The following is an 11,791-nucleotide window of genomic DNA, read 5'->3' on the forward strand; positions in this document are numbered from 1 at the left end:
AAATTAAATAATTTAACTAAAAAAATAACACCTTTATCAAAATCAAACAAATCTGATAATAAACATATTCTTTTGGATTTATAATAAACATATTTCAAAACTATAAAATTGTCAAAATCTAGATTAAAAAGTTCAAATCAATAAGTTAAAGATTTTCTTAAATAATCCTTTAATACTTTTTTCATGTTACTTATTTAAATTAATTAAAAATATTTTTTTTAAATTATATTTAAGTCTTTTTTATTTATCTAATAATTCCTTTTTTTTTTTTATAAACTCAAATCAAACAAAATTATTTGAATAATATAAATATTTTCTTTAAATTCTAAAGTCTAAGTTATTTGGTTAAGGAAATGTGTACTACCAGCTAAATTGTTTTATACATTTTTATAAATTTAGAATCATCAAATTTTGGTTTGAGCAATTAAAAATTAGGTTCAGTGTATTTTATTTAGTTAAATAAAATTAATTTTACTTAACATAGGTTGAAAACTGTAATAGTATAATTAAATGAATAAATAAAATTACTAAATATATTTCATCTATATTTAAGATATGAAAAATTATTGATATTATAGATATATCAAAAATACTTATCGTAATATATCGTAAATATCGATTTTTTGGTATACTCAAACAAAATGTAAATTATAATACCGATATCAAAATTATAAAAAAAAAATAATTGTATGAGATTTTTAAAATTTAGGTATATTAAAATATATCGAAATAATATTCTAAATTTAGGTATATATATAATACTTATGAGGAAATAAATAAATATGATATTAATTTAATTATAAAAAAATATTATTTTTTAAAAATCAAATTAAATTATAATTTTACTATAATATTATTCAATATATATACCCTCTAGACATTATATTTTATCAAATATAAAATTTATTTTATTTTATTATAAAGTGTTTTTTATTTTTTTTTAAATAAATATAATAAAGTCAAATATGTTACCAAGTTAATCTCAAATAAAAAACACTATATCGACTCAATTTTAGTCTAACTTAAAAATTATATTTACGTTATCCTCATTTTATCCTAACGATAACCAGATATGTATATCTCTAGCCTTTTTGAAGTCTTGGGTTCAAGCCCGTCAGACGGTAAATTCTGCGTATAGTTAAATGATTAAGTGTGTTTGCGGGCTATCTGCTCAATCTGTAGAGATTAGTCGCACTCCATAGGAGAAACGGAATTCAGCGTTCTAAAAAAAATTATACTTGTGTTTATTTTTGTTAACTCAATTTTTTTAACTAAATTTAATTTTTAATATCGGCTACTTTTTAAGAATATTAAATTCTAAAAAGAGTATTTAATTTTATGAGAAATATCTTTACTTTTTAGTTTTATGAAACATAGATGTTGTAATTATATTAAATTGTTTTTTTAAGTTAATATAAATTTTTAAGTATCAAATGTATAATACCGAAATTAAAATAAAATAAATGTATAATTTTTATATACCAAAACTTTCGGTAAAATATAAGGTATCGATGAAAAATTAAAATATACCAGACAGACACACCTTATCTATTTTTTTTTTCCTAAAGTATAATTTATCTTTTAATTGGGTAAAAACAATTCTGTAAAACTATTAATAGCTAAATTTTAAATCATATTACAATAAATAATATTATTTAAAAATTAATATTTTATTACCATCACCATCTAACAACCTTAATCATTATTTTTATTTAATATACAAAAAAAAATTGATTGAACTAAATAAAAAAATTAGGTCAAAAATAAATGAAAATGAATAAATTTTATTTTTTTGATAACTTCTTAATTTAAGTTACTGAAAAAAAAAATGTATTAATTTGTTTTAACAAACCTTGTTTATTTCAATTTTTGACAAAATAAAAATTTGTTGTAGCAAAATTTATTTTTATTAAACTAAATTTAATATAAAATCATTTAAGCAATCTATTATAATCATTTAACAAGTTAAAAATTTTGGGTTAATAATTTAATTTTAACTGTAGTTTTCACGTTAAATGAAATAATCCAACATTATAATAAAAAAATGAGACAATTATAACCCGCAAACACACTTAACCTTAATCATTATTTTTATTACCATCACCATCTAATAACATTAATCATTATTTTTATTTAATATACAAAATAATTGATTGAATTAAATAAAAAATATTAGATCAAAAATAAATGAAAATGAATAAAAATTTTTTTGATAACTTCTTAATTTAAGTTACTTAACTTGTTCATTTCAATTTTTGACAAAATAAAAATTTGTTGTAACAAAATTTATTTTTATTAAACTAAATTCAATATAAAATCATTTAAGCAATCTATTATAATCATTTGACAAATTAAGTCATTTTGTGTTAATAATTTAATTTTAACGGTAGTTTTCACATTAAATGGAATAATCCAACATTATAATAAAAACGAATTAAACATGTAACTCACAAACACACTTAACCATGCGCAGAACTTGCCGCCTGACGGACTCGAACTCAGGATCTTAGAGTTAATATCCACCTCTTATTGTTACTAGGCTAGAAGAAGGAATTCAACATTAAAATATGTTTAAAAAGAAAATAAATAAATTATAGTTGTTGGTTTGGTCGGATTTTTTTATCTTACTTAAATTTATAAAACTAAGGGGTAAGTAAGCCGATAAAATAGTTCAAATCGAACCGAACCAAAACGAATATCAAACTGAACCGGCCAAATTGAATTTATTACAGTTTCTTTTTTATCAAATTGATCACATGATGCAGTGCGAGTCGAAGAGGCGTTTATGCGAAAGTTGCAGCATCCGAAAATATCTCGCAAGTGTCAGATTTCGACGATTGCCTAGTGTTTTTCGGGCGGAAACGTTTAGGGGCTCAAAATCGCATTTTTTATTAGTTTCGGGTGTTTTTTGCAATTTATTAAAAGTTGTTTATTTCTTTTGCAAGCTAGGGTTTGAGTATTTAAAGGATCTTAAAACACTTTGTTAGGGGAAGATTATTAATCAGAAAACGAGGTTTCCTCAATATCTATCGACTTTCGGTATTCGTAAGAATCAACGAATCTTGATAAAGATTCATCCTAGCCACGCACGCTGCATCAGTTGGTATCAGTTTCCAGTCGACCCTGAGGTATGCCGCCCCGAAGACAGCCGCGCAACCCTACCCCTGGTGCTGATGATGGTGACCTTGCTGAGTTGCGACGTGAAAACGCTGAGTTTCTCCGTGATAACGACGATTTGAGGCGGCAGGTTGAATGGTTGACGCAACGGATGGATGCATCTATGCACATGCACCACCCTGAAGATGATGTTACGATGACAGATGAAAACCCTCTCGGTGGTCTTCGGAATCGATCCCCTGAACGCCCCAATCATCGCTGGGAGCAGGCTTTCAGGGTGGACATCCCTAAGTTCGATGGTAGTCTATCACCGGAAGAGTTTATTGATTGGCTTTCTCAGGTTGAAGAGATTCTGGATTTCAAGGAAGTTCCTGCAGATCGTCGTGTACCCCTTGTTACGATCCGCTTACATGGTCGTGCACAAGCATGGTGGCAGCAGTTGAAACAGACACGTGTTCGTCATGGTAAGGCAAAGCTCACGAATTGGGACAAATTCAGGAAGCATATTAGGGCTGCGTTTCTACCATATAATTACGAACGTAACCTGTACCAGCGGTTCCAGAATCTTCGTCAGGGTTCTCGTTCCGTGGATGACTATTCCACTGAGTTTTACACCTTTGTGGCTCGTGTTGACCTGTCTGAGTCCCCTCTCCAGTTGGTTTCTCGCTATATTGGTGGCCTTCGCCTCCAGTTGCAGGATATTTTGAATATGTTTGATCCCTTGACTGTTTCTGAGGCACATCAGCGTGCTTCACAGGCTGAGAAACAGCTAGCCAGGCGCGGTTCGGGTAGCTTTGGAAAACAGGTTGTCCCCACTAGTGGCATTGGTTCTTCTTCCCAGTCGGCCCATCCCACCCCAGCCCCCCCTCGCGGCACTACAGCCCCCCCGCAGGGACGTCCCGGTGGCTTGCGTTGTTTCAATTGTGGTGAAGTTGGCCATCGCCAAACAGAGTGTCGCAACCCAAAGTCCACCAATCGTGGTCTTTTTACTGAGGTGGATGATCCTGACTCTGCTCTTCCTTCAGATTCAGCCCCAGTGTATGATGTTTATGATGATGAGGCAGCGGAGGAGTATGTTTCTGGTGATGTTGGCCCCCTTTTGGTGATTCGTCGATCATGTTTAACCCCTCGTGCTCCTGACAACGAGTGGTTACGCAATAATCTGTTCCATTCCACTTGTACCATCGGTGGCAAAGTTTGCACCTTCATCATTGATGCTGGGAGTTGTGAGAATGTGATTTCTGAGGTTGCAGTTTCGAAGCTGGGTCTGTCCACTGAACCTCATCCCAAGCCTTATCGCTTGTCCTGGCTGAGTCAAGGTACGGATGTTACAGTTTCGAAGCGCGTACTTGTTAATTTTTCCATTGGTTCCTATTATCGTGATGCTGTATATTGTGATGTGGTTCCTATGGATGCTTGTCACCTTTTACTTGGTCGCCCTTGGCAGTTTGATCATTCTGTTATACATGATGGGCGTGCTAATACCTACACGTTCTTATTTCATGGTACCAAGATTGTGTTGATGCCAAATCAGCCCAAGAAGGGTGCTACCCCCACTCATCATGCGTCCCCCCCTGCCACCTTGTTGTCTCGGGGTCCTTTTCAGACCGCCATGGTCGAATCAGGCATGGTGTTTGCTCTATTTTGTTCGCTGATTACCTGTGGTGCTAGTTCTGAGGTGCCTATTCCAGTGCAGCCGCTATTACAGGAGTTTGCAGATGTTTTTCCTGAGAATCTGCCTTGTGCCTTGCCTCCTTTGCGTGATATCCAGCATCACATTGACTTGGTTCCAGGTGCTGCCCTACCCAACCGTCCTCATTACCGCATGAGTCCCAAAGAACATGAAGAGTTGCGTAGACAGGTGGAGGACTTGCTGGCTAAGGGACACATTCGAGAGAGCCTTAGTCCCTGTGCTGTCCCGGCCCTTCTTACCCCAAAAAAGGATGGGTCTTGGCGTATGTGCATTGATAGTCGTGCTATCAACAAGATTACAGTGCGTTATCGGTTTCCTATTCCCCGGTTGGATGACTTGTTGGATCAGTTGGGTGGTGCTTCTGTGTTTAGCAAACTGGATCTCAAGAGTGGATACCATCAGATTCGTATTCGCATGGGTGATGAGTGGAAGACTGCCTTTAAGACTCGTGAGGGCTTATATGAGTGGCTGGTTATGCCGTTTGGTCTGTCGAATGCTCCTAGCACTTTTATGCGTGTGATGAACCAGGCTCTTCGCCCTTTCATTGGGAAGTTTGTAGTCGTTTACTTCGACGACATCTTGATTTACAGTGACAGCGAGGTAGCACACCTCTCCCATCTTCGTGAGGTGTTATCTGTTCTCCGGCGTGACAAGTTCTATGCTGCTTCCTCGAAGTGCACATTTCTTACTGATTCTACCCAGTTCCTCGGTTATGTGGTGTCTCGGGAGGGCCTGAAAGTGGACCCGAGTAAGGTACTGGCTGTCAATCAGTGGCCCCGCCCCTCTTCGATCACTGAAGTTCGCAGTTTTCATGGCTTGGCTTCCTTCTATCGGCGTTTTATTCCTCACTTCAGTAGTGTTACGGCTCCTATCACTGATTGTATGAAGGGGGTTAAGTTCTTCTGGACGGATGATGCCGAGGCTGCCTTTGTTGAGATCAAGCACCGACTCACTTCAGCCCCTATTTTGGTTCTTCCTGATTTTTCCCAGCCATTTGAACTACATTATGATGCTTTGAAATTGGGTATTGGGGCTGTACTTAGCCAATCTGGGCGTCCTGTTGCTTATTTTAGTGAGAAACTGTCTAGCGCTAAACTTCGTTTCAGTACCTATGATATTGAGTTCTATGCTATTGTCCAGGCAGTCAAACACTGGCGTCATTATTTATTTCAGCGGGAGTTTGTCTTATATACGGATCATGATTCCCTCAAGCGTCTTGGTGGTCAGGACAAGATTTCTCATCGTCATGCTTCGTGGGTCTCTTATTTACAGCAGTTTACTTTTGTGATTAAACACAAGGCTGGTGTGTCTAATCGCGTGGCTGATGCTTTGAGTCGTCGTCATGGGCTGTTGGCGGAGATGCGTGTCCATGTACCCGGCTTTGATTCGTTTGTGGACCTCTATCGTGATGATCCTTTCTTTTCTCAGGTCCTCATTCGCATCCAACAGGGGGATTCGAGGGACTTTGTCTTGGAGGATGGGTTCCTTTTCCGCGGTGTGCAGCTGTGCATTCCGGATTGCAGCCTGCGTTTGAGGATGATTCAGGAACTCCATAAAGAAGGCCATGTTGGGCGTGATCGTACCTTCCAGCTTCTTGCAGCTTCTTATTTCTGGCCTTCGATGCGCAAAGAGGTGGGGCGTTTTGTTGCTCGTTGTCGTGTTTGTCAGTTGGCTAAGGGCGCTTCGACTAATGCCGGGTTATACTTGCCTCTGCCTATTCCCACTCAACCATGGTCTGATGTCAGTATGGATTTTGTCCTTGGGCTGCCACGTACCCAGCGTGGTTCTGATTCGATTTTTGTGGTGGTTGACCGATTCTCGAAGATGGTTCATTTCATTCCCTGCAAGAAAACCTCTGATGCTGTGGCTGTTGCACAGCTTTATTTCAGGGATGTGTATCGCCTTCATGGACTTCCTGCCTCCATAGTTTCTGATCGGGACACTCGCTTTGTGAGTCACTTTTGGAGGAGTCTTTGGCGTTTGGTTAATACTCAGCTGAATTTTAGCAGTGCCTATCACCCGCAAACTGATGGCCAAACTGAAGTTGTTAATAGGTCTTTGGGGAACCTTCTGCGCAGTTTAATTGGGGATCATCCTAAGGCTTGGGATCTGAAGCTGCCTCAGGCCGAGTTTGCTCACAATCATGCTGTTAATCGCTCCACTGGTTTCAGTCCTTTCCATGTGATTTACGGGCTGTCTCCGCGTGCTCCTCTTGATTTGTTAGCGCTGCCCAGCAAGGTGCGTCCTCATTCCACTGCTGCGGATTTTGTTGGTCAGTTGGCTCAGGTTCATCAGACCACTCATGACCGCTTGGTTGCTGCTACTGCCAAGTACAAGGAGAAGGCTGATTCGAGAAGGCGTGCTGTTGATTTTGAAGTTGGTGACTTTGTGTGGGCTATTCTGACTAAGGATCGTTTTCCAGCTCATGAATATAGCAAGCTTGCTGCTAAGAAGATTGGTCCTGTTGAGATTGTGGAGAAGATCAACCCCAATGCTTATCGTTTACGCCTTCCCAGCCATGTGCGTACCTCTGATGTGTTCAATGTGAAGCATCTTGTTCCTTTTGTGGGTGAGTCTTCTTCTGATGAGGATGATGCGGTTCCAGATTCGAGGACGAATCTTTTCTACCCTGGGGGGAATGATGCGGTGCGAGTCGAAGAGGCGTTTATGCGAAAGTTGCAGCATCCGAAAATATCTCGCAAGTGTCAGATTTCGACGATTGCCTAGTGTTTTTCGGGCGGAAACGTTTAGGGGCTCAAAATCGCATTTTTTATTAGTTTCGGGTGTTTTTTGCAATTTATTAAAAGTTGTTTATTTCTTTTGCAAGCTAGGGTTTGAGTATTTAAAGGATCTTAAAACACTTTGTTAGGGGAAGATTATTAATCAGAAAACGAGGTTTCCTCAATATCTATCGACTTTCGGTATTCGTAAGAATCAACGAATCTTGATAAAGATTCATCCTAGCCACGCACGCTGCATCATCACAATTGTTCAATTTATTGATTCAACGCCAGTTGGATCACTCAAATCGACCAAATGCTTAAAAAATAATATTTAAATAAGACGGGAACAAAAATCGAACATTAAACCGATAAGGATGAGTAATGTATTATAATTATCATGTCATAACATACATTTAAACTAATGACAAAATATCATGTACTTAAAAACTTGTTAGTATATAACTATAAAAAATATTAACTATTATTATTAGTAGTAGAAAATTTAAATTCCATAATTATTTACTATTTTTAGTGTGATATTTAGTAAAAAAAATATCTTAGTATAATGCATTTGTGTTTTGAAAATTATGCTAGTGATTCATGAATTATGTTAACAAATCTTATTCATAATATTTGTATTTGTTCATATACATGAAAATAAGTACCGGTTGTTATTCATATATATTTAATCTATTTTAACAAATTTATCAATGGATCAAAATGATCAAACCAATTTTCTAACTGTTCTAATTGAATCAATGAAACCGACAAACTAACGGTTTGAAAATTAGTAAACTGGTGTCAACGATTTGGACGTGCATTTCGATCAATAAACCAACCAAACCGAATCACTTACACCCTTATATCAAATTATATATATTTTAAAATTATTTTAAAAATAGTCGAATTGTCAAATTGAGACTCCTTATTGAGGACAAATTGAAATTTTAAATCTCACTATTTCAAACCTTATAAATTGTGACTATTTATTGTTAAAGTTATAAAAAACGATGTTTTATTTTTAATTGTTTCAAACACCGTTAACTTATTATATACGTGTCATATATAAATAAATAAACAAAATTAATGTCTGCAGAATAAAAGTTTGATTACCGAATTTTAATAGTTAAATTAGTGACATTTATCTTTTATTTATAAATGCTACGTAGCATACGACAAGTGAATAACGACAAGTGAATAACGTTTAAAAATGATAAAATTTGAATAAAGAAGGTCCAATTAAAACTAAATTTAAAAATTTAACCTTTTAAAGATTTAATAAAATTACTTTTATTAGAAAAAAATAAAAGATGCATGAATACAAATTAAATAATAATTTATTTTAATATGCAATTCTTTTATTAGAAACATATGCGTGAATGGTGAGGGGTAACTATGTAAATTAGTCTCTCTCTCACCGGCATTATCTATGAGAACTGAACCCTAATCGTCTCATTGTTCTTTTCGTTTTCTTTATCATTAAGTTTCATTCATCTGAAATCTGAATTTTCGCCTGAACTAAATTCAGATTTCTCCTTCTACAATGGTTGAAAGAAGGAGGATTATTCATGGTAAGTCGACTAATTTCTTGTTCGCATTATTAGAACTCTAAATTTCTCCAATATAATCTATCTATAATCGATGATGCTTACTTCATTTGTTACTTATTACTTGTTCTTTTCAATGATTCGTGAATGATTACTCTTTTTTGAAATGGGAACTTGTTAGTTTCATCTTTCTCAATTGAACTTGTTACTCCTGCATTTGTCTATCTAGCTGATTGAATAGATTGAAATGAACAGGGTTGTTCATGATCCTTTTTTGTGTGATTTGTCAAATTGTAGAACAATTTCGACTTCATAAAGAATGAAATACCCTTTTGATTCTCGCCAAACATGGAAAAAACCATTGATGCAACACATTACAAGTTTAATGACAGTACTACAAGTGATATGACTTTGCGATTAACAAACAAAGAAGGCCAACTCGAGCTTCTTCACTCTCATTCAATTGTCCTGAAGAATGTAAGCAAGTTTTTCGAAGAACAGATTTCATCTCAAAGCCTAGAAATCGATATTCATTGCTCGGATGTCGATTACGATCATCATATGGAGTTTTTCAAGAGTTTATATCTTCCAGATGACTCACTGTTAGATTCATGGGCATGTGTTAGATCAGCCATTGGTGTTCTTCAAGTCGCAACTGCCTACAGCTGCGAAAAGATCATATCGAGTTGCATACACTACTTAGAAGCAGTCCCATGGGATGACAAGGAAGAGGATGAGATTCTAAAAGCAGTTTCTAAACTTGGTCCAATTGCAATGCCAATATTAGCAAGAATCCAACCTGTAGATTTAAATGCTACAAAAGGGGTCTTGATCTCTGCAATTCGATTCGCCACATCTCTAAACGAGCCTTGCGCTCCATTTGGTAGTGAGCTTAAAACTTCTGCTCAAGAACAGATTGAATACATGCTCAACGAAGATGAAGAAACCCCAATTGTCATGGCAGATAATGAAGTCAAGTCGGAAATAAGAACAGGACTTTCGAAAATCTCTTCCACTTTCGAAAATGAATTGAGTTTGTTGCTTGTGGAACCGAACATTGAACAGAATACGATCGTCATGCAGAGTCTCTCCGATCTCGAATGGCTGTGTGGGTTACTACCGAAAGTAGATCTAATGAAAGATTTTGTATCAAATTGGGCTGAAATCTCTGATTTTATAGTTAGGACGGTTGAAGATTTGAAACTCGATGATTCGATGTGGGGTTTGAAGGTGAAAGTGATGGAATTGACGGCTAGGGTTCTTGAAGCAGTTGGGTATGGGAACGTTATACTCTCACCAAATACCCGCGTGCATTTGTTAAAAACTTGGCTACCTTATATTAGGAAGATGAAGCCTCTTCTCGATTTAAAGAGTAACGAGGATTCAAATTTTGATCATAAAATGGATGAGGATCTTTGCCAGGGTATTGAAGGTGCAATTGTTTCGTTGATTTTGGCATTGCCTTCGGATGATCAAGCTGATATACTCGAGGAATGGATGCGAGAAGAACATGTTAGGTATCCTGATTTGAGTGAGGCTTTCGAGATTTGGTGTTATAGAACGAAATCTGCAAATCGGAGATTGGTCGAGGGTTTCGAAAAGGGCGAGAATTGTAATTCCACTCTTCCGTTTACCCTCAATTAATTATTTTTTATCTAGCCCAGAAATGACACTAGAGCAAGCGATTTCAAAGGGATTTCGTGTAACTTTATTGAAAATTGAAAATGAATTGCCTTTTATGTGAAACACATCATGCAATCTGATTAGCTTGCTATACATATATATGCAAAGAAGCATCAAAAACTGACCAAAAACAACAAACTTAATTTGTTTTTCTAGTTTCTTTGTTTAGTTGATCTTCATGTTACAAAACAAAAGTTCATTTCTTAAAACTTGAAAGCTTTGAAGAACTATCTTAGACTTGTCAAACTTGAATCAGGTTCATTAATTTGTATCCTCATACTAAACTCATTATTTTTTGATATATATATAACCTATAATTTTTCTTTGAAAGGTTTGGTTTGGAATTTTTTAGATAAATTTAAATTTGGTCATATTTCATCGATTATACTCTATTAAGACTCTCTATATTCAACGGAGTTACCATATTTATAAAATTTCATCTTTGTTAATCATAAAATGTAGGCTTGGCTTACTTGTCTAACCTTGAGCTCTTCCATATTTGACTTCCCGTTAGTTCATTAAACTCTCTTCTAGCTAATCGAACAATGGGGTTATTTTACTATGGTTTTAAAGACTTCTATATTTATAGAACGCAAAAGTGAAGAAGCTCGTAGCTCTTAAGTGAAGGCAGTCTCAGTGGTACATCTTTTTCTTAGGCGGATGAAACCCACTAAAACATTCTTCTCTATTCCGCGATTCAGAAGCACGAATCGCCCCCTATTCTAAGAAGAGCCCTCTCAAATATCCATTAATATACTTTAGAATTAGAAAAAACATTTCATGGGGTGAAAAAAGTAATTGTATATTCTTCGAACTTAACTAATTTAGTATTACCCGACCCTATAATTAACATGTGATTGTATCGGTATAACAATTAAATAATTTTGACAGGTGTGAATGTTTATACCTACCATTTAATATATACTATTGAATTTGTTATATATTTGGAAAATCAATAACTTTAATTTAGACAGGTTTGAAAAAAAAAATAATAATAATTATTTTTTTATAATTTACTTTTATTTCTC

General features: G+C 35.4%; 1 protein-coding gene across 1 annotated transcript; it reads left to right on the forward strand.

The window, feature by feature from the left end:
* Positions 1 to 8,945: 8,945 nt before the first annotated feature.
* LOC124922763 (BTB/POZ domain-containing protein At3g05675-like) lies at positions 8,946 to 10,948 on the forward strand. Its single transcript, XM_047463472.1, has 2 exons — positions 8,946 to 9,104; positions 9,378 to 10,948. Exon 2 carries the CDS (start codon positions 9,429 to 9,431, stop codon positions 10,722 to 10,724), a length of 1,296 nt encoding a protein of 431 aa, XP_047319428.1. The 5' UTR covers positions 8,946 to 9,104; positions 9,378 to 9,428; the 3' UTR covers positions 10,725 to 10,948.
* The last annotated feature ends 843 nt before the right edge of the window (positions 10,949 to 11,791 follow it).

This window comes from Impatiens glandulifera, chromosome 1 (assembly GCF_907164915.1).
Source record: "Impatiens glandulifera chromosome 1, dImpGla2.1, whole genome shotgun sequence".
NCBI lineage: Eukaryota > Viridiplantae > Streptophyta > Magnoliopsida > Ericales > Balsaminaceae > Impatiens > Impatiens glandulifera.